The sequence below is a fragment of the Plecotus auritus genome (assembly GCF_963455305.1).
Source record: "Plecotus auritus genome assembly, chromosome: 1".
Lineage (NCBI taxonomy): Eukaryota > Metazoa > Chordata > Mammalia > Chiroptera > Vespertilionidae > Plecotus > Plecotus auritus.
Window position 1 is genome coordinate 91,291,766 of NC_137770.1, and position 24,758 is coordinate 91,316,523.

At 36.2% G+C, this 24,758-nt stretch overlaps 1 protein-coding gene across 1 annotated transcript in view; it reads left to right on the top strand.

Moving 5' to 3' along the window:
- The window catches only part of G2E3 (G2/M-phase specific E3 ubiquitin protein ligase), a 78,370-nt gene that overhangs the window by 48,045 nt on the left and 5,567 nt on the right, over positions 1–24,758 (top strand). Inside the window, exons 7-13 of the mRNA XM_080663836.1 lie at positions 222–328; positions 975–1,091; positions 4,261–4,385; positions 4,492–4,624; positions 6,499–6,806; positions 10,055–10,236; positions 16,600–16,772. Of these exons, the coding sequence (XP_080519962.1) occupies positions 222–328; positions 975–1,091; positions 4,261–4,385; positions 4,492–4,624; positions 6,499–6,806; positions 10,055–10,236; positions 16,600–16,772 (1,145 nt within the window). The remainder of the gene's footprint in view (positions 1–221; positions 329–974; positions 1,092–4,260; positions 4,386–4,491; positions 4,625–6,498; positions 6,807–10,054; positions 10,237–16,599; positions 16,773–24,758) is intronic.

The following is a 24,758-nucleotide window of genomic DNA, read 5'->3' on the forward strand; positions in this document are numbered from 1 at the left end:
GAACAGTCAATTCATTAACTTAATTTTTTTGGCCATTGGGAAAAAGATCTCCAAATTTTAGCAGTGGGATAACTTAGTTTATCAAAGTTTGAGAACCATTAGTGTACAAAATAAGATTTCATTATATATTGAGTGAAAAGTAGCACATGTTCTGTTAGTTATAAAGTTCATAACCTAATATATTGTTAAATCATTAATAGATTTTCTATTTTTTACTACAGGTTCAAGCAATAAATGCAGGAGTGTTTTTCTTTAGGTGCACAGTATGCAATAATAGTGACATATTTCAGAAAGAGATGTTGAGAATGGGAATTCATATTCCTGAAAAGTGAGTAACACTTTTGACAAAAAGATATTTTACAAATAGGATTTAATAACAGTGAAAATAGTCATTTATGTCTGATTATGTAATAATGGAGAAGCAGCCACTTCAAATGAGGAAATGTAAAGCAGCCCCTGCCACCTCCTTTTTCTCCCCAGATTGCTAGTTCTTGAGAGCAGGGACTGCGACTTAAATTCTCATTAGTTGATTTATAGTCTCTTAATAAACACCTCAGTTGTATGTAATGTTAATTGATTTATATACAAGTATAGTAGGCTTCAAAATGATATGTATAAATTAAGAGAATCAAGATGTGATTTTAAATGATAAGAATTTTGTTAGTACTTAAAGGTGAGGAATCCCAAAATAATGGTACTAATCTTGAAACAAATGGAAGTGAAATGTTAAAAATTTAAGTTAGAAAATTTCTGCTTAATTTTTCAGTTAGCATTTGAAAATTCACTGTGAGACTAAATGTAGGCTAAAATGACACTAAAGGATTTGTATCTTGAAGAGAATGATTAATCTTAAAAAATTTTAGCCTTATTCCTGAGTACTGTTATGTGAAAAATTTTTATTTTTAGGTTCATTACCAATCCTTTTATGTAACATTTTAGGTCAAAGTATATTTTATGTCTTGTTTCATTTACAGAGATGCATCTTGGGAATTAGAGGAAAATGCTTATCAAGAGCTTCTGCAGCACTATGAGCATTGTGATGTACGAAGATGTCGTTGCAAGGAAGGGCGAGACTATAATGTGCCTAATAGGTATACCGGGAAGTTCACTTGTGCTTTTTCGTGTTCTTATTGAAACCTTCAGCTTAGAAAGCAGAGTTATAGTTAGTGAAATGTATTTACTCTTAGGATCTTTGAAGTTTTAACTTTATTAAATGCATATTTACATCTGTTTACAGAAAAATTATTTCACTCAGCATAATTGCAACTTGTTTTCTTGGTGCATTTTTGTGAGGCTCTATTTTCTAGTGCTGCACTGGTCCTATATGGTAGCCACTAGGCACATGTGGCTTTTGAACAGTTGAAGTGTGGCTATTCCCAATTTAGAGGTGTTGTAAGTGTCAAATACACACTGAAGACATAGTATGTATCTTAGTTTGCTAGGGCTGCCATACAAAATACCACAAACTAGATGCCTTAAGTAATAGAAATTGGTTTCTACTACTCACAATTCTAGAGGCTAGAAGTCCATGATAAAGGTATCCACAGATTTGACTTCTGAAACTTCTTGACTTGCACATGACTCCCTTCTAGCTATATCTTCACATGATTGTCCCTCTTTCTATGTCCAGTCATATTGGATTAGGGTCCACACATATGACTTCATTTTATCTTAATTATCTCTTTAAAGGCCCTATCTCCAAATACAGTCACATTGTGAGGTACTGGGTGTTAGGACTCCAACATAAGAATTTTGGGGAGACACAATCCAGCCTATAACAGTTAAGTGAAAATATCTTAATAATTGCATATTGATTACTTATTTAACATAATGATATTTTGGAAATATTCAGATTTATTGCACCTATTCTATTTTTAAATTATTTTTAAAAATATAGTTTTATTGATTTCAGAGAGGAAGCGGGAGGGAGAGAGAGAGAGAGAAACATCAATGATGAGAGAGAATCATTGATCAGCTGCCTCCTGCATACCCCCTACTGGAAATAAGCCCACAACTGGGCATGTGCCCTGACCAGGAATCAAACCGTAACCCCCTGGTTCATAGGTGGATGCCTACTACTGAGCCACACCGGCTGGGCGCACCTGTTTCTTTTACCTTTTAAATATGGTTACTAGAAAAGTTTAAATGACATATATAATTTGCATTGTACTTCTATTAGATGGCCCTGTTTAGAGGTTAATTTAATTAGGTTAAACTAGCAGTGTTTCTTTTAGAATATTATAAAAAGGGTTTGGCATTTGAAATTTATTGATTACACCTTTATAATGTCAGTAGATATTTTTTAAATGCAGAATAAAAAGTAACAAAACCAGTTTTGTCAAAATTTGTGTAGGAAATTTCATTAAATTTGTATCCCTGTTATACAATATTGTTTGAACATGGCAAGGTGAAACTTAAAGTGCAGAGCAGAATATTGGGAGCCTTGTCCCTCATGGAAAGTGAACTACTTCTTATTTGGGAAGACTCCGCTGAGGTTTTGGCAGCTTTGGAACGTTTCCCCCAAGCAGCTGTTTCCACTCCTGATTTCCCATTCTGGGCTGGGTTTTCCCTTCACTATTCTTGTTACAATATGATCGACTATTTAAATTGTCATTGTCATTAGACTAAAAATTCTTTAAGGGTAGATATCTCTTTGAAGATGTCAAGTAAGGTGCATTTACATTACTTAATATAGTGACTCTGTATATTCAGTAATAATACATTCTCAAGGGTTGTGTTGAAGCACAGATTAGATAATTGCAAACAATAAAGCACTTTAGAGTTCTAAGAAGCAATGCATTCATTAATATTGGTCTTTTCTAAATTCATTTTAGGCTGTAAACCACTGGCCCATCAGTAGCTACCAGACTTCCTTTTTTTCCTGGCAACTTCTTGAGATTGCTATCCCTTGCCTTTTCTCCTGGGATACGGTTACCTGCTATATAAATCTTTTCTTTTTAATCTCACTTCCTCTCATCCTAGTGACAAGAAGGCAATTTTGCTGAAAGGCAACATAGTATAATGGTTAGCAGCATGGGTCTGACAGCAGGTAAAGTGGGTTGGAAGCCTTCCTTTGAGACTTACTAGCAAAATAAATTTGATTGGGCAAGTTATTTACCGCTCTATGCTTCAGTTTCCTCTTCTTTAAAAATGGATATAACAGTCATTTTCTCTACCTTCTAAAATTGCGAGGATTAAAGTTTTCATGTAAAGAATGAGAACTGGGCTCAGCCGATGTGCCTCAGTTGTTGAGCATCCACCTATAAACCAGGAGGTCAAGGTTAGATTCCCCGTTAGGGCATATGCCTGGTTGCGGGCTTGATTCCCAGTAAGGGACTCTCTCCTCATTGATATTTCTATCTGTCTCTCCCTCTCCTTTCCTCGCTAAAATCAATTAGTATATATATAAAGAAGGAGAACTGGGCCTGGTGTATAATAAACATTTATGTTAGCTGTCATCTTTCTTTCTCTTAATTATTAGTTGGCAGAACTCTGAGGAAGGGGAGCTGAGACACATACCTACATACCCATATTCACACAAAGGGAGTTTTGCCGACACCTACCAGATGGGAAGATATATAGTTACCTCTCTCATCACCTACACCTACACACTCAGGAAGTATACCTATCTTTATAGAGACAGAGTCTACTCAAAACCAAAGAAGGGGCCACACATGACAATCCCCACCCACACTCATACAGAAAATGTAAATATGGACTTGTACACATGCAATACAGTGGGTGGGAAGTGGAGGAAATAAATAAGAGAGAACAAATATGGGCCTGGTAGTGAGTCTGGGTCCCAAGGAGCTGTGCAATACCTGAATTGTCTGAGCAAGCTTTTTGTAGGAAATAATTCCTCATGTTGGATGAGAAAGATAATATTTTAGGTAAGGTAACATATATACTGAAATGCCTCTTCCATATCAGATACACTGGCATAGTAATTGCCAAATATAAAATAAAAATCCTTTCCCTTCTTTAATACTATTCTTTCTGATATTTATATTCTTTGTGTATGTGCATGTTCATACACATGTTGATACTTAGAGAATATTTAAAGGAGGAGATTATAAACATAAATAATGAAATAGAAAAATGTGCTTTAAGAAAAAGTAATGCAGTAGCAATGCAGATAATCTATTTTTCTTCCTTTGAGTTGGTTTTGTGTGTGAGGTGGACAGTGAGGCCTGTGGCAGTGTGAGAATTTGACTAAGTTAATATCAAAATGTCAATACTTGCTTCTCTTTATCTCCTCAGCAAATGGGAAATAAAGCGTTGTCAGTCTTGTGGTTCTAGTGGAACACATTTAGCCTGTTCCTCACTACGATCGTGGGAACAAAATTGGGAGTGTTTGGACTGTAGAGGTATTATCTACAACTCAGGTAACATTTTGTAATTTTGAATAAAGATGTTCTTATTCAAATACATATTATTTAAAAGTTTCTACCTATATTTCTGTTATCCTCACATTGGATTTTAAATCTGCAGGGGGTTTCCAAAAAGCCAAAAAACATACATTACCCAACACTAACAGTGTTGGAATAAATGATTGCTTGTTGGAAGAATCATCACCTAAATTATCCAGACAGTCACCTGGAGCCCAGCACAAAGATCTGATGAGGTGTGTATTTTGAATTGGAGAAAAATATAAAACTCTATTCTGAGAAAATGAATAGGAAGTGGCTGTATACACTTAGAATACTAGCTGAGCTTTACAGTAGTCTGAAAGAATGTTTTCAGACAGCAGGACCCAACATTTGATCATGAAATCATGCAACCAGCATTTAAAAAAGAAAATGAATCAGGATAGATTAGAATATAAAGTATCATATTGCACTGCAAATAGAAAGAATGTATGTAAAATAATTTTAGTATTTAATTGTATATGGGCTCGTGATGTAAAACACATTTTTATTATAGATAATTTTCAAGATACTTTAAAAACACAGATTTGGAAAGTGTGCTTAAACTGTTATTTGGTTATAGAGTAAGACAGGAAATTAAATAACATGAATATCATGTTACTTTGTTAAGAGAAGGAATTATATTTAATATAGTTAATTTTTTTATTTTGTAATCATTTGCTTAATGTATTCACTGTAAATCTCAGATAAAATGTCATTTGTGTAGGAAGCTTAAGGCATACTGACAAGTATTATTTTATTAATGCCTAACTTTTCATAAGACAGCAAAATGAGTAACTTTGAAAATCATTCTTAACCATTTAAATAAAACTAGAATTACATCTTCATACTGTGTCAGGTATTTGTCCAACTGAAGTTATGATTTTTAAGTATATGTATGGCTTAATAAAAAAAGTTCATAGAGCCTTGTTGTTGCCAAAAGGGAAAAAATAGACAAAAGTAATATTAGTAGCTAAGCATGAGGAAGTACTTTCTTACTAAAAATAATATCAAGTTAAAATTTAGAAGGACAAGAGAATTTTTGTGAAAATATTTGATAACTAGATTTGCAGATAGGAGTGATAGTATTTAAAAAGTGAAGAATTGCTGTTTTAAAATACCACTGTATTAACTGAAAATTTGTTACAAATATTTTTATATTTTTAGTATAAAAAAGATGTTCATGTTAGTTTTAAATAATTTTAATATTTAGGTTTCTAAAGATGGTATGCCTGAGAATTTTGAGTCCTTGCACCTGCTCTAATATGCTATCATGTTCTAGAAGAACAGCATAGTATTTCCATTCCAGACAGGAGCAAGGAATCAACTTGCAAGAAGACGGTTTATTTTGGAAAGATTATTTTCCAAAAGATTTTGGTTCTGTTCAACCTGGGTTAATGAATACGGTAGGGGGTTGTGTGAAGAAAGAAAGAAACAAAACCTGGCCCACATTGGGACATTATAATGTCTTAGGATGGGAAAAATTTATACTTGATGTATAAAGATGATAATAACATTGCCCCAAACAGGATCATTTTGAGTATATCAATACCAAATAGAGATGGAAAAACTGAGGCAGGGTTGCAAATTCTCTTTATAATATTAGTTCTACTATTAACTTTATGGTTAAAAATACATTATACTTTCTTAAAACTATAGTTCTCTTGTATAGTAGGCAGAGACTATGTTTATTTTTTAAAGGATCGTAAATATGAAATAAGATACAGTTAAATAAGTCTGTGGTAGTCATTGGCCAGAAAGGTCAGTTTGAGATTCTGACTCTTATACCTAAATCTACTGAATTGATCAAATTTGAGGTAATCATCTATCAACATTCACATAAATCAGTTATGACATTAGATTATTCTAATTTGGTAGGAGATTGGGGAAAGAGAATCAATAATTTTGAACTAAAGTTATTAAATAACTGTTTTGGGTTCCAGTGGCAGCATTGTCTGCTTTTGGGTGAGAGATGGGAAGAACTTTTAATCTTTTTTTGTTTCTTTTTAACTGTATACTGCCATGTCACTTAAAGCATTTTAGAGCGTTTAAGTGTTTAAATTACCTCTGTGTTTAAATTCATGTTTTATAGGCAAGGCAACAAATTTAGGAGAGACATTTCAACAATAATTATAGAGTTAGGATTTCAAATTATTAAAAAAACAAAAAGATTATATATCAACAAAGCCGATATCTGGAATAGTGCCTTAAACGGATTCAGAAATCAAAAGTTTAATCCTACGTACACAATTGAAGTTGCATATGTTAATGAAAGTGATAATTTTGGAACAGAGCATCCTGGATCAAAGCAAGAATTCCTAAGTCTTTTAATGCAACATCTTGAGAACTCACCATTGTTTGAAGGGTCCTTGTCAAAGAACTTGTCCCTAAATTCTCAAGGTAATTATTTATTATTATACATACTGCATATACCATGTGTAAAGGAAGAGATGGCTGGTTAGAAATGATATTCAATACATGTGGTTAAAATGTATAATTTACATTGTTAATAAAATACTGATAGAATCACAGAAAAATGGGGGTGGGGCAGTAATAGTCTTAAAAGCAAATTTTATAGTGAAACATTTTCTTTAAAAATGTTCTTAATTTCTTTATAACAATATCCTGCTTGAAATGATTCCATAATTAACTGCAACTTCTTAAAAATGTATTTTATATTCATTCTAATTTTATTTGAATAGAGTGGGCAAATAGAATGGATGATTATCAGAGCTCTTCCTGTTCAGACATTTGGAAATTTCAGTTGGCATGTTTCTTCATGACCTAGGAATTTTATAACATAACTAGTGGCCCAGTGCAGGAAATTCGTACATGGGGGTGGTGGTTCCCTTAGTCTAGCATGCACCCTCTCCAATTGGGGACCCCTTGGGGGATGTCCGACTACCGGTTTACGCCCAATCCCACCGGCAGTTGGACATCCCTCTCGCAATCTGGGACTGCTGTCCCTTAACCACTCACCTGCCTGCCTGCCTGGTTACCCTCCCCTGCCAGCCTGACCTCGCCCCCAACTGTCCTCACCTGCCAGCCTGATCACCCCTAACTGGCTCTGCCTTGGCCCCTACCACCACAGCTTTGTCCGGAAGGAAGTCGGATGTCCGGAAGATGGCTGGTTGACCTGGTCTAATTAGCATATTACCTTTTTATTAGTATAGATAAATTATATAGGATAGGATTACTTAAATGGGGGGCGGGTGGGGGAGCCTTTTTCAGCAAGAGGAGATGCTCTTGGCAGACAAAAACATATAATCCCTATATCTGGACTGATAGACAGCCATATGCACTATACTGCCAAACCGGTCATTAAAAAATTGAATCACTTTCTTACACCAAACAGCTGTTGCCCTTAAAACCCCTCCTCAGTCCCCACCTTAGGTTCTGCCTTTGCAGTTCACCGAGATTAGGTTCTGATTGGTCGGTTTCTATGCCAGTCAGCATCTCCGGGCCTATGCTGGCGAGGCCCAGAGAGAGAGTCAAGGGCTGATCAACAGCTGCCACAGAGGCTGCGGATCAGACCCTGCTTCTCTTTCCGGGCCTCTCTCTGGGCCTGATCTGCAGCCCCCTCGGCAGTCAGTGCTGGGTCGCTGCAGGACTGCCTTCCTGTGTTCAGTCATCCATTCGGTTGTTTTGTAACGTTACGGACCCTGGCTCTTTATATATATTGTATTTCTGGTCCATATGTAACAGATTTTTAAATGTACTTTTGCTTTCAAGAATTTTTCTTACACAATTATGTATATGATACTTTTATGTGTTTATTTCTAGTGAGGAGTTAACATGATTAGAAAAGGCATCTCAAAACACTGGTTAATTCTAGCATTCTGTTTTAGGAACTTTATACCATTTTTGCTATAATATAGGAAATTCAAAAGTGAGAAAACATTTCATTCCATTTGAATTTCTTCCTATATATTCCATAGAACTTCCTCACTATTACCTGAAGCATCATTGAAATAATTGAGAAAATACCAAAGATTATTTGTACTATATATAATACACACAGTTTAATTCTAAACTCAAAAAAAATTTTAAGTGATCAGTAATGTTAACTCAAGGCATTTTGGGTACAGTGGAGAGTACATGAATATAAGTCACAAAATCTGAATTCATTTTGTACATATCACTTAAGTAGTTTTATATCCTTAGATTAATTACATAGTCTCTCTGGATCTCAATTTCTTAATCTGTAAAATGTGACTACTAATATATACCTTATAAAGTTGTTGAGATTTTACTATTATTTCAAATATTGTTACTGTTTATTACTAATAAGTTGCTTTGAACAGTTTTTAGAAAAAATAAAGAAAATTTACATATTCTTTTGACTTAATCAGAGTAGCTAAAATCATTTTCACTGGCAATTTAAAAAATGTTGGAAACTGTGATATGGTAAAATAGCATGAATTGTTGGGATTAAATTTGTGCCATTTTGGAATATAATTTAGCACTATATATCAACAACCTTAATAATGTTCATATCCCTTTTGCCTCTCTCACGTCAATGTTTTTTTCTCTCTCTCTGTCTCCCCTCCCTTCCACTCTCTCTGAAAATCAATGGAAAAATATCCTCGGGTGAGGAATAACAACAAAAAAATGTTCATATCCTTTGAACCACTAATACTAAATCCTAATCTATCCTAATAAAATCAAATATATATAAACAAGATTATGTAAATAGATACTGATTGTATAATGTAACTTAGTGAAGGTACCAGTAATAAAAGGATGGTTTATATTAATGCACATCTGTAAGTTAGTCTTTTTTTTTTTTTATTTTTTTTATTTTATTGATATTTCACAGAGAGGAAGGGAGAGGGATAGAGAGCTAGAAACATCGATGAGAGAGAAACATCGATCAGCTGCCTCCTGCACACCTCCCACTGAGGATGTGCCCGCAACCAAGGTACATGCCCTTGACCGGAATCGAACCTGGGACCTTTCAGTTCGCAGGCCGACGCTCTATCCACTGAGCCAAACCGGTTTCGGCTGTAAGTTAGTCTTAATGCATTCCTTAACTGTAGATTTCAATAATTTTTGAATAATATAAAAAAATTACAATAAGTTGGGAAAAAGCAGAAGTCATACTGTTTATATATATATATATTTATATACACATAAGACACAAGTATACCAAAGTGTGTATAATGGTTATGGTAGTGGGATTATAGGTGTGTGTTTTTTAAGAGTTTCTGGCCCTAACTGGTTTGGCTCAGTGGATATAGCGTCGGCCTGCAGACTGAAGGGTCCCAGGTTTGATTCCAGTCAAGGGCATGTACCTTGGTTGCGGGCACTTTCCCAGTAGGAGGTGTGCAGGAGGCAGTTGATCAATGTTTCTCTCTCATCAATGTTTCTAACTTTCTATCCCTCTCCTTTCCTCTCTGTAAAAAAATCAATAAAAATATATTTAAAATAAATTAAGTTTCTGTATATTTTTTTCTACAATAAGTATTACTTTATATTCAGAAAAAAGAAATTTTGTGTGTTTTAGGTGAAATCTATATACATGTTATAGCTTCTATGAATTGTTATTTTCCATTTATCTAATGCTTAGATTGTTTTTAATTTATTATAGGTGTAGTTATTATATATGATGTATAAAGTGTATTTAATTTATTTCCATCTATTTACAGCTCTGAAAGAGAATCTTTACTATGAAGCTGGCAAAATGCTTGCCATTTCTTTGGTTCATGGTGGTCCTTCACCTGGTTTTTTTTCTAAAACTTTGTTTAACTGCCTTGTTTTTGGACCAGAAGATACCTTTCCAACTTTAGACGATGTTTCAGACTTTGATGTGGCACAGATTTTAATCAGGGTAAGAAATGTGCATGTTTATTAAAATGTAGACTACATTCTAAATAGATTTGAATATAAATACTGGATCTACAATAGAATAATAATACTCTGTGGAGTAGCTAAGGGGTGTCAGTATTTCTGTTTACCTGCAGAGTACACAACCAATTAAAAGATAGATATAGAATGTGTTTATTAAACAAGCTCCAGCGAGCTCCCTTACCTCTTATGTCCCTACGTAGAGACATAACCGAAATACGGCCATCTATGTACCAGGAAGTGGCTTTCACCATGCACCAAGTCTGCCAGCACCTTTTATCTTGGACTTCGCAACCTCCAAAACCCCGGGAAATAAATGTTTGTTCTTTAATTTAAATAAATAAATAAATAAATAAATAAATAAATAAATAAATAAATAAATAAAGGATGTAACAGACAGCTAGAGATCAAAGTGCCAAGTTAGTTTAATATTGATAAAAGCAATTGGATAATGTGACTTCAGTCTGTGCTCAAAATGGCTTGCTAACATTTCTCAGAACTAGATGGATTTATCTGTCCTGCCAGAGACAATATAAGGCAGGTTCCTTGTTTCATGGTAGAGAGCAGATAAAAGTATGGTTTCCTGCAAGGCAGTGGATCTGAAGAGAGCAAGGACATAGTTTACCAGTCAGAAAACTTGTAATTCCTCCCATAGAGAGTTATGAGTGCTAGGTTGAATTTTTTCCATGTGTAAATAAGTGGGGAGACTCAATGCTCCCACCTAAAAAGAGTTAACATTTATTGAGCCGTATACTGCACATGTTACATGTACAAACTCAATTTAGTTATCGTATGCTGGCTGCATAAGGGTCATTGCTTACATCAAGCACGTCAAACTCAAAGGCTAACTCAGGCCAAATAAACAATGTTTAAGATTATGTGGGCCACAAAAAAAGAAAAGCTTCAATTTTCATAGAAACATAGGTTTATTTTGATAGAGACATGCTGAATATAAAGGGCTGAAATAAAAGTAATTGTTAACTTAAAATAATAGAACATTTTAATAAAATTAATATTTTTTTCTTGAACATTAACTTACCTGACACTGATTAACTGCACAGATTAATAAACGTAATGCAAATAAACCTATTTTATTTGTTCTCCGAAAGCGAAATATTTTCTTTTCTTTTTTTTTAAATATATTTTATTGATTTTTCACAGAGAGGAAGGAAGAGGGATAGAGAGTTAGAAACATCGATGAGAGAGAAACATCGATCAGCTGCCTCTTGCACACCCCCTAACTGGGGATGTACCCGCAACCAAGGTACATGCCCTTGACTGGAATCGAACCTGGGACCCTTCAGTCTGCAGGCCGACTCTCTATCCACTGAGCCAAACCAGCTATAGGGCCGAAAGCGAAATATTTTTTTTGCCCACACCAAACAAGTCAGTCCAAGACTAATGATGTAGCAATCGGCTGCTAAAATATTCGCTGCTAGTATTGGAAAGAAATGTGCGCCTGTGTGTAAAGCGAGTAAGGGGAATGAATGCAACACGATTATAGTAATCAGTCATTAGCACATGTTGTAGTTTGTTATTGATAATTATGTATAACAGGATATTGTAAAAATTTACGAAATTTTTATTAAAATGTTTCTTACATACCGTTATATTGACTGGACTGCAAAAATATTCATTGGTGGCCTGTGGGCCAAGAGTTTGACAAGCTTGGCTTACATGTTACTGATTTGGAGATAATGAAAGCCATTCAACTTTTCTTCCCATAACCTCCTCTATTTAGTCATTGTCTCATTTAATTAGCAGTATAGTTAATCGTTAAGAGTATACAAGTCAGATTTTAGATGGAAATAACTATAAACTATAAGCTGTGTGACTTGGGCAATGAAGTTAGGCTTAGTTTTGTTAAGCCTAACTTTGTCTCACTTCCTCTTTTTATGATTTCTTAACTTTTTATTAAAAAAACACACTGAGTGACCAGATTATTATGATCTGAATGCATAATAATCTGGTCACTCAGTGTATATCCTATATAATAAAAGACTAACATGCAAATTGTCCCCTCTACCAGGAGTTCGACCAGCAGGCAGGCCAGCCGGCCAACTGCCCCTGTGCCCTCCTCCTGGCCAGGCTGGCCGGACCCCACCCTTGCACAAATTATACACACACACACACACACACACACACACACACTGAGTGGCCAGATTATTATGTGTTCAGATAATAATCTGGCCACTCAGTGTATTTTTTTCATTGATTTCAGAGAGGAAGGGAAGGGAGAGAGAGAAATATCAATGATGAGAGAGAATCATCCATCAGCTGCCTCCTGTTTGCCCCACACTGGGGATCAAGCCCGAAACCCAGGCATGTGCCCTTGACTGGAATCGAACCCGGGACCCTTCCGTCTGCAGGCCAACGTTGTATCCACCGAGCCAAACTGGGTAGGGCAGATTTCTTAACTTTTTAGAGAGAGTCTTCTGGTTCCCACCGCCTGTCTCCCAAGTTAGGTAGTTCAAAGCTTATATCCAGGGATTTGGATCTTCACATTCAAATGCCTTTTTTGTGTTTTGATTTGTTTTTAATTCTAATTCCTTATCTCTTTGGACTTCTGCAATCAATCACTGCTGTCTTCAAATCTTTCTCTACTGTTTTATTTTTATTATTTTAAATATATTTTTATTGATTTCAGAGAGGAAGGAAGAGTGAGAGAGAGAGAGATAGAAACATCAATGATGAGAGAGAATCATTGATTGACTGTTTCCTGTATGCCTCACACTGGGGATTGAGCCTGCAACTGGGCATGTGTTTCCCCTACTAGGAATCAAACCGTGACCTTCTGTTCAGAGGTCAATGCTCAATCACTTGAGCCATGCCAGCTGGGCTCTCTCTATTACTTTAATATTGTACTCTCTTCTACTTTTGACTCCTTTTTTTTTTTTAATGCTTCCTCTTCCTTCCCTTGAAAGAGGTATTTTTCAGTGTTGTTTTAACAGTCCTAATCCTATATAATAAAGAAGTAATATGCAAATTGACCATCACTCCAACACACAAGATGGCTGCCCCCATGTGGACACATGATGGCCGCCACAAGATGGCCAGCAGGGGAGGGCAGTTGGGGGCAACCAGGCCTGCAGGGGTGGGCAGTTGGGGGGACCAGGCCTGCAGGGGAGGGTAGTTGGGGGTGACTAGGCCGGCAGGGGAGGGCAGTTAGGATGACCAGACTGGCAGGGGGGGCAGTTAGGGGTGACCAGGCCAGCAGGTGAGGGCAGGGAGTTAGGGGCAATCGGGCCAGCAGGGGAGCAGTTAGGCATCAATCAGGCTGGCAGGGGAGTGGTTAGGGGGTGATCAGGCTGGCAGGCAGAAGCGGTTAGGGGCAATCAGGCAGGCGAGTGGTTGGGAGCCAGCAGTCCTGGATTGTGAGAGGGATGTCCGACTGCCCGGTGGGATCAGGCCTAACCGGGCAGTCAGACATCCCTCGAGGGGTCCCAGATTGGAAAGGGTGCAGGCTGGGCTGAGGGACCATCCCCCACCCCCCTTGTGCTCGAATTTCATGCACTGGGCCTCTAGTTTTATAATATTTGGAAAGCTTCTTCTCACCTATAACCTTTCTGAATGAGTCCCAGACCTGTATTTTTGAGCCCCTAGATTTTGTGTGAAGATCTGGTTCTTGTTCGCACATTGAGGCCAACAGAACTAATTTTTTTCTCCAGAATTTTTCAGCTCAATTTTCCTTTACTTTTCAAGAGATACCCTGTGTCTAAGATATTATGGAGAAGGGGTTGTTTTCATTCTTCCACATTCCATTTATCAGTCTGTGTCAAGTCATCTGCCTTTCCTTATTTTCAGTGTGCCTTCTATACCAAACTAAATTATGTCTATTTGTAAGCAATTAGGACATTATTCTAATATTCTTATTTAGGGTGATTCAGAAGTACAATTTTGACCACATTTTTTTCTCAGGAATGCTCAATGGCTTCTCATTGTCTATTGAACAAAGTTCATGTTATTCATTAGGTTATTTAAGACTTCCATCTCTCCTCATGGCTTTACCTATTCCTAGTTCTTTATTCCTAAGCAATGTTTGTTATTTAGTAAATACTATGTACCCAGTACTGTTTTATCACTGAAGACAGAGTAGTAAGCCAAAATCCTTATCTCCTTGAAATTACCTTTTAGAGCAGCCGTCACTAACCAGTGGTCCGTGAGGTCCAAAAGGTTGGCAACCGCTGTTTCAGAGGGAAGACAGGAGATAAGTATATAAATATATAATATAGTAGTGTCCCGGCGCACAGATTCGTGCACATTAAAAGGAAATTAATTAGAAGAAATATTTTAATATTGCTATTCCCATCTTGCTAACAAAAAGAAAGTAGGATTCTACCGAGTTACCTTTCTACCTACTCCAGGACTTCTGTGAGGATCAAATGAGATGAGGCATGGAGAAACGCTTCACAAACAATTTGGTTAAACTGTAAAATGTTTGTACCTGGCTATAAAGCAAGTCAGGTTCCTGGGCTGAAGAAACTTCAAGGAGGCTAGTTGCTAGAGAAAGGAAGCTGGGCGTTGCTATGTGATGTCATTACCTGGTGCCCATAGCCACTGTTTTCAGGCTGGGCCGTGGGCTGCATTTTGTGCCATGGGATGTTGGCTGCTATTTGGTGGCGTGTCACTCCAGGGTGGTGGCGTGGCCTGTGTCCCACTTGGGGGAAGCCAAATGTTGGTTTGTTGGCACCAGGTCCCTGGTGCTGTTTTATTTTTAAATGGCCAGTGTGCATCATGGCAGCTCCTGCGTTGGGCAGTATAATTGATCTTGCAAAACGTGGGGGTTTAGGGACACCTAACCCCACTCAGTAAAAAATCCACATATAATATTTTGTTCGCCCAAACTTAACTACAGTTGTCCCTCAGTATCTGTGGGGGACTGGTTCTAGGATCCCTACCCCCTACAGATACCAAAAACTGTAGATGTTCAAATCTCTTATATAAAATGGTATAAAACAATGCATACAATTAGCCCTCCTCATTTGCTGATGCAAAACCCATGGATAGTTACAGAGAGCTGATTGTATTGAGAAAAAAAAAAAATCTACGTGTAAGAGTACCCACACAGTTCAAACCCCGGTTGTTCAAGGGTCAACTGTACCATCATGTAGTAAAATATATTATAAAAATAAAACAGAATATGAGAAAGGAGATAGCTAATGCTTGGGGTATAATAGGTTAGAGCTGAGGCTAAGCTGCTATAATATAGACACCCAAAAGATGATGTCTCAAAAAAAATGACATTTATTTCTCTCTAAAATCTGTTGTTTAGATTTTAGAGGTTAGGGTTGGCAAACTATGGCTGTAGGTCAAATCTGGCCTGCTGCCTCTTTTTTGTAAATTAAGTTTTATTGAAACTACACACCCATTTGTTACCTGTCTATGACTATTTTTACACTATAATGGTGGAGTTGAGTAGTTGTGACAGACATCTGCTCACAAAACAAAATGCTATCTGGATTTTACAGAAATGACTCATTTTAGAGTTATAGTAGTGATACATCTGGTCATCCAGAGAATTGGATTCCATCCTCTCATTGTTATGTAATCACTTAGTATAGTATTTACATCTCCATGGATGAAGCTTGCACTTAAGGGAGAAAGAGTGGAAGTAGAGTGGGGGGGAGTTTGACACGTTTTCACTCGTCCCATTGGACAGCCTTAGTCACATAGCTGGAAGGAAAATTTGGCTATGTGCCCAGCTAAAACTCAGGATGGTGGATTTGGTAGGCTAAGGCAACATATATTCAACTATTTTGAACCAGGTACTCAGGAAAAACTTGGGAGAAATGCAGAGATCTAATATGAATGAGAGAATCATGTAAATCTCTGGGAGAAGAGATTTTTGGAAAGAAGAAATAGCAAGGAAATTTTCCATTGACTACCTTGTATTTTTATCTTTCTCCTTCTGTAAGTGTTCAAGAGCTAACCTGTATGAAAGTGTCGACCATAAATAGTCAAGAATTTTTCTGTTTATGCTGTTCCATGAAATACTCTTGGTTGTATTCATCTAAGTCTCAGCTGATATTCTTTCTCTTTCATGAAATCTCAGGTCATCTCTCTTGCCTCTCCAGTGCTATGTAACTGATCTATGTCAATTATTGCCTTTTATGTAAGCAATTTCCCATATTAAAGTGGCATTATACTCAAGGTTTCTTGAAAAAAGAAATATACAATGTTTATTAAACTGGATTGTCAGGTATTTATTCTAGAAAAATAATTTTTGGTATACTTTCATTCCATTCTGGTGTACTCAAGAATTGAGTTAAAATAACATGTCATTTGAAATGTAAATATCATTTACAACTGAAAGTGGAAACTGGGTATATTTTCTTCTTTATTACAGATAAATAGTGCAACAAATGTAGCTGACTTAAACTCAATTATGAATGAATGCTATAACTACCTAGAGCTTATTGGATGTCTAAGAATTATCACATCATTAAGTGACAAATACTTATTGGCAAAAGACATACTTGCTTACCATGTAATTAAAAGAGTCCAAGCACCTTTTGAAAGGTAGGTTATTTATATGTGGAAGATTTACTCAAATTACATGTTAATTATCTTATAATGTGAGATATATTTCATACAAAGTTTAAATAATGCTTTAAAACAAACCTGTTAAGGAAGACTGCTGTTCTGACCATATATATAGAATTGCATAAATATATGATGTTTATGTAGAAAGAATAATCATCATCTCAATTTATAATTATTTTTCTAAATAAAAATTATTTAAAAAATTCTTACCACTTAAGCCAACTATTTTATCTCTATTCATTCATTTAATACCTATATATTGAGCATCTGTTGTCTGTTGGGTAATAGGTACTGAGCATTCTTTGATTAACACGGTAGATGTGATTTTTTTAAAATTCTTTATTGTTTAAAGTATTACATGAGTTTCCTTTTTCCCCCATTGACCTCTCCCTGGCTGCTCCCTCCGCCCCCAGCACATGCCTCACCTTCCCTACTGTCTCTGTTCATTGGTTATGCTCATTTGCATGTATACAAGTCCTTTGGTTGATCTCTTACCCTCTCACCCCCCGCCTTCTCTCATAGGTTGGACAGCCTGTTCTATGCTTCTATATCTCTGGTTTTATTTGTAGATGTGATTCTTGCTCTTTAGCTTTAGAACACTGGTCTTCAAACTCTTTGTTCCAATAATACTTTGAATGAATTTTGAAAACTTATATATGTCCTCATACTCTATTTTTTAATAATAAAAAACAAAATATATTTGAAAGTAGGGAGAATGGTATGGCATGTAATCATCACCCATATCTAACAATTATCAATCAACCTTTGGCCAGTCTTGTTCATCTATATTCAGTGTATATCCTATATAATAAAAGGGTAATATGCAAATTGTTTCCTCAACCAGGAGTTCGACCAGCAGGCAGGCTGGTCAACTGCCCATGTCCCCTCCCACTGGCCAGGCTGGCTATACCCCACCCATGCATGAATTCATGCACCGGGCCTCTAATATATATATACACACTGATTGGCCAGATTATTATGCGTTCAGAGATCATAATAATCTGGCCACTCAGTGTATACTTGTGTTGAAATTGTTACAGATGTTATCTTTACTGAAGTTCAAATTATCTCATCTTTTGCCAGTATAAGCCTTATTATGTTGTTTGAGGTTTTTTTTATGTTGACTCTTAATGGTCTTTGAGAGCCACCTTGCTATATGGTATAGTAATATGTTTCAGTCTCATTTTGTTATACTGTGCTAAGGGACCTTTGTTTCTTTGAATGGGAAATGATATTTCAAAACTAGAGCTTGGATGCTATGGGTGCTCATTTTTGCCAGATGGTCATTGTTTCTAGGCCTTTTCAGTGGACAAAAACTAGGAAATACAGGGTTTTTAAGAAAGAATACATTATGAGGTTATACTGATACTTCAAATTCACTACTATAAGATGTTTAACTTCCCTTTGTCTCATGTTGAGAATCCTAGTTCTCAAAGTCACTGAAGAATTAGAATCTATAATAATCGGTAATAATAAAGGCATAATATGCTAATTAGATCAGATAGCCAAACGACCTTCCTGATATCCTTCCAGACGAAGCCACCATGGCAGGGGCCAAGGCAGAGGCAGTTAGAGGTGATCAGGCAGGCAGGCAAGCGGCTAGGGGCGATCAGGCAGGCAGGTGAGCAGTTAGGGGCGATCAGGCTTGCAGGCGAGTGGTTAGGGGTGATCAGCCAGGCAGGTGAGTGGTTAGGGGTGATCAGGCAGGCAGACAGAGGGGTTAGGGGCAATCAGGCAGGCAGGCTAGTGAGTAGGGGCGATCAGGCAGGTAGGCAGGCGAGCAGTTAGGAGCCAGCGGTCCCAGATTGCGAGAGGGATGTCTGGCTGCTGGTTTAGGCCTGATCCCACTGAGGGGTCATCCTCTGAGGGGTCCCGGATTGTGAGAGGGTGCAGGGATTCCCCCACCCCCGTGCATGAATTTCGTGCACTGGGCCTCTAGTCTATATATATATATAAATGCCTAAGTGACTGTTAGGACCGAACGACTGAAATGACTGGAACGACCGGTCAACCAGTTGCTATGATGCACACTGACCACCAGGGGGCAGACACTCAATGCAGGAGCTGCCCCCTTGTGGTCAGTGCTTTCCCCCAGCCAACCTCCCGCGGCCCCTCCACCCGGCTGGCCAACCTCCCACAGCACCACCCCCAGTTGGCGCGCCCCCCTCCCCCCCCGACCTGCAGGCCAACCTCCCGTGGTCCCTTTACCAGGCAAGCTGACCCCCCAATAGGCCTTGATTGCCAGCCAGGCCAAGGGACCCCACCTGTGCAGAATGTGTGCACCAGGCCTCTAGTATGAAATAATTACTCACTTGACTTATTCCATATTTTATAAACAGTAGTCTCAGAATAACAATACCACCTTAGCCGGTTTGACTCAGTGGATAGAGCGTCGGCCTGTAGACTGAAGGGTCCCAGGTTTGATTCTAGTCAAGGGCACATGCCTAGGTTATGGGCACAATCCCCAATGGGGGGCATGCAGGAGGCAGCAGATCAATGATTCTCTCTCATCTTTGATGTTTCTATTTCTCCCTCTTCCTTCCTCTCTGAAATCAATAAAAAAATATTTTTTTTTAAAAGAATAACAATACCAACATTATCACCAATAACAAATACTATTGAAAACAGGTTAAAATTGTTTTTCTATTTTTTTTGTTCTAGGGCTATAGTGTCAAATTACCATGTTTTAAAGTAATTTGTAATAGTTATATTTCATGTTGTTATACTACTAACTGGGTATACTTTTTTCATTTTTTATTTTTAGTGTTCGTTAATTAAAATTTTATTTTTAAAAAAGTTATGTAAAATGCCTGCATGGTTTCGAAGTCAAATCTATAATGAAACTATAGTACACTGAAAGAACTCAGCTCTATGATACAAATTGTATTCAAAGATGTATAGCTTTTATCTTTATCACATCTAACTTCCATGCCTCGTGAAGTAATCATTTTGGTGGCTTTAATTGCTTATTCTTTCATTATTTGTTTTCTTAAATAATAGCAGATAACTATATAAGTGTATGCGTACTCATTTCTCTTAGCTAAGATACCATTCACCTTTTTTTTTCTCATTTTTTACTGGGCAATATATTCTGGAGATCACTCATGGTAGTAAATAGACATAGTCCTCATTCTGTTTTAGAGTTCTATGGAGCTCTGTTGTTTGGATATATCATTATGTGTGTTTTTTTCAATAGTTTCCTATTTTTTTTTCCAACCAGTTTTCTATAGATGGACATTTAGAATGTTCCCCAGTACTCTCACAAATGAAAATATAACATCATAAACTTGAATATAACATCCAATATATTTTTAATATTGCAATTTAAAAATAAGTTACATAGCTCTTTTAAATGTATCCAAATGTCCTGACTATAGGACTCTTAAATAGTAAAATTTTATATGAATAAAACTATCATTTATAATTATGGTTAATACACAGAATAACCCCATATAGTATAAATTTTGATGTGGTTATTTTAAAATTTAAAGTGCATCTCTTAATGAAAGAGATATTTCCCCAAGTAGTTTGTGTATCTACAGATGGATTTTTCTGATTGCTAACTGAGAGAATTTATCATTGTTTATTTCTTCTGTTTTGTTTTGTTTTTATAGATATGACTAATCTAGATGTCAGGAAGTGCTTCCCTATCTGTTTAATTGGTGTTTAAATTAAAACTGAATGATAAATAGGAGTTAGGCAGATCAAGATGAAGGCAAGATAAAAGCTGACGAGTAATCCCTCCTATGTAAAAGATAAAATATCATATAACAAAAAAATCTTGTAAATATATATCTGAACTCATAAGAGTCTTATAGATGTCAGAAATAATAAGGAAACCAAAAGCCAAATTCCCTAGCTGTCATATGAAATCAGAACCCTCAGTTTGCACAAACTTGGGTTTGGCATCCTGCATGTACCCTCACCTGAAGCAAAGAAATTAACAAAGTAATTGATTTTAGGATTCATAAAACTTGTAGAGTGCTAGGCAAAAGCAAATACATAGGAACTGTGTTGGGAAATTGCTGCAGTCTGGGCCTAATGAGAGCGCTAATGATACATTGCTAAAGAAGAGGCATTTCCAATAAAAGGCAAAATACACAACGAAAAAAGCAAGTATTGGGACTAGCACTCAAGAATTTAAATAACAAAAACAAACTGGATGAGATAAAATATTAGTACAGTAAAACTGCGATATAATGGACTAATACGGGTGAGGGAGTGTTCGTTAAAGTTGAAAGTCTATTACATAATAAACTAGGTTTTCTGATTGTGTATGTTAAAAAATTGAAAAGTAGTTATTTACCTGTTTTTACTTATGTAGACATGTTTGTGTAATTAAAATTAAGTATGTATAAAAAGTTTAATTTCACAGAAAAGTTTTCTATGTGTATTACAGTAATTTTAAATTCACCTGTCACCCCAAGTAAACAAATGCACATGGGTGGCATGATATGGTGTGATCATATGCTAATCATTCACCAAACACTGTTTACGAGCTGTGACTCTTGGATTTAAATATGTAAACTATAGTTGTAGATGTGTAATATTTATTTATGTTGACAAAATTATTAGTGTTTTTTCCAACATATGGGCTATTCACTAAAATTTGTTAAAAGTAACTGAATTAATACCAAAAAATAACCTGCTAATTTAATTGTAAGCAAATCTTGGTTAAAAGCATTTTAGAATTAACAGGGTGTTAATTTTTACATATGACATACGGACCAGAAACTTTGTTAAATCTAGGTCTGCAAAATCGAGGGTTTAGTGAAGTGATTTAAAAGAGAAAACAAACAATTGGATGAAAAAATACACACACAAAATGAATCAAATAGCACTTTCATGTTGAAAAATGACCATAGACTTCAGTTCTGGATAACATGGAATAGACATAGTTCTCTTTATTCCTTCTGCTAAGTACAGTTAAAAACCCTGAACATTACATGTAAAACAAACATAAGACTGAAAGGTAAGGAGATGAAAGCAGACCAGCTGGGGATTTCAGAACCCAGGAACGACACAGCAGAATGAAGAGGAAATCTAGACCTTCTTATATGAAGTAAAACTAAGAGAATTTGTCACCAGCAGACCTACTCTAAAATAAAGTCTATAGGAAATATTTGAAACACAAAGCAAATTACTAAAGGTACTAGATGCCCAGTGCACAAATTTGTGCATGGGTGGGGTCCCTCAGCCTGGCTGTCGATTGGGGCCCATCAGGGCCATCTCACCCAGTCCTGATTCGGGCCATGGGGGCCGGCCGGCTGGGGAAGGACCGTGGGAGGGCTCCAGGGCATGTCTAGCCCTCTCGCCCAGTCCCGATCAGCCAGACCCCAGCAGCAAGCTAACCTACCAGTCGGAGCATCTGCCCCCTGGTGGTCAGTGCACGTCATAGCGACTGGTCGAGCAGTTTACCAAATGGTCAACTGATTGGTTGGACACTTAGCATATTACGCTTTTATTATATATGATAATTGTGAAACATCAGGAAGGAAGAAAAAATGAAAAGAATAAAGGCATGTTTCCTTCTCTTGTGTTTTCTAAATCATGTTTCATAGTTGAGTTAAAAAATTACAGTAACATTTTATAATGTAGTTCAAGTATATGTGGAAGAAATATTTAGGAAATTACATTAAGTACAGGGAAAGGCAAAAGGACTTAGAGGTAAGGCTTATAAAATGTTGATACCAGTAGACTTATATTTAAAAAAAGAACATACAAAAAATAAACTCAACAGCACTATAGATAAAAAAGGAATTTAAAAATTCAAATAACCCACAAGAGGACAAGAAAAAGGACACAAAAATCATCATGGAAATGAAAAATAGTATTTGTTAAATGGTAGGCAGTTGAAGAAAAAACTAGTGATCAGGAAGAGGAATAGGAGGATTTGTTCATAACAGAGAGAGATTGAAAACGAGGTTTTGTGAAAATTAGAATAAGAGAACCCAAACATATATTTAACTAAATAAACAAGATGGAGGCAGGGCAGTATTATAGAAAACACTGCTTAAGCCCTGGCCGAGAGGCTCAGTTAATTCGAGTGTCATCTTATACACCAAAAAGTTGAGGATATAATTCCTGGTCAGGACGCGTCCGGAAGGCAACCAGTCGATGTTTCTCTCACATCAGTGTTTCTCTCCCGTCTTCTCTCTCCCCCAAAATCAATAAAAACATATTCTCAGGTGAGGATTATAAAATAAAATAGAAAATGCTACAGAAAAAGTTCTTGAGGATCACAGGGCTTAATGAGCCAAAGTAGTGTAGTTTGTGGCGAAACTGCATTCTGAGCCAAAAGACACAGTTGTAAAAATGAGTTACACTGAAAGCAGTTTTGTTTTTTTCAGTAATGTCAATAATGAAAACAGATAGCCCTGGTAATAACTTCACAAACTAGTTACATTATCATTCAAAAGTGAGAGAAATAGACATTTGGGGACAGTTTACTTTTTCCTAAAGAGATTAATAAAGTACATATTTAAGGAAGAAAAATTGAACCTAGAAAAAAAAAGATACAATAAGCAGCAGTGAGCACAGGTATGGGAAAAATATGAATAAATAAAAGTGAGCATTGGCCATTAAAAAACAACTAAATTTTGGTAAAATGGTTAAAATAATTAAAATACTAGTGAAAAATTAATCTGTAAGAGAATGGATAGTGTTGGGTTTATTGTTTTAAGGGACTTGTGTTGAGGTAGTAATGAGGAAGCATCAGTTAGCTTTAGATTATTAAATTAAGTATGTATCTTTTAAGTTATGTTCTAAAATAACAGGAAGAGCATATGTAACCTCCAAACCAGGTTGGTGAGGTCTGGGGGCGAAATAAAGAAGATAATGGACAGAAAATAGGGTAAAAACAAGCAAAGAAAACACATGTTCAGAGAAAGCACACTATAAAGTAGGAAAATCTAAATTTAGATTGGTAAGTATGACACATAAATAGCTTAGATTTTTGTATTAAAAAGATTTTAAATTGCATTTTAAAGAAATGGCTTTTAACACAAAATAAAAAATTAATGAGTTTCTAATCTTTATAAAGAAATGTTGTCCTTAAATGACCCTAATAATAGTGTAAAAAAGAACAAATTCTTTAGGAACATTGAAGAGTTTAACCTATTTGTACCTAAAAACATGGCCTCAAAATATATAAAGCAAAAACTGACAACACAGAAATTGTTAAAATAGTTGGATATTTTAAACAGGTCTCAAAGGACTTAATAAGTTTAAGCATACAAATAATTAGGGTCTAAAATAGCAGTGATCTGATTTTGAAAAGAGTTTATAAAAGGAAGCACATTAAAAAATCTTTACTGCAGTATACCCCACTAATAGATTAAAGGAACAAAAACATCCAATCATACAATTTTAGATGCAGAAAAAGCCTTTCATACATTTAAACATTTATACATAATTTTAAAATAACAATTTGAAATACCATTGTAACTAGTATCTTCTAAACATTCAGCAAACATCCCTAAAGGTGAAATGTTACCAACATTCCCCTTAAGGCCAGATAATAGAATATACATAATTACTCCCTTCGTTTCCACAATATGCTGAAGACTCTAGCAGAGCAACAAGACCAAATGAATAAGTGAATGGTATTAAGAATTAGAAGAACTAAAGTTATCATTTGTAGCCTGCATGATTGTCTAACCTAAAATAATCTAAGAAATTCTTCTGTAAAGTGTTTAACAAGGTTACTGGATACAAGAAGTAAAAAAGATTCTAGCAGGGAGGTTTGCTAGTGAGAAGGAATGCTAAAGAAATTGGTAAACAGAGCAACTTATTGTACAAAAATGTTTGAGAGTTTATGAAACTAAGAAGAATTTTTAACTAGCATAAGAAGAGTAAGAGCAATTAGTTTTAAGTGTTCTAAGGCCTTTGCATTGTTCAGGAAGAGGGTAAACACTAGTCCCTCCCAAACCCCATCCATGGTTTCACTTCTCTCAGTTTCAG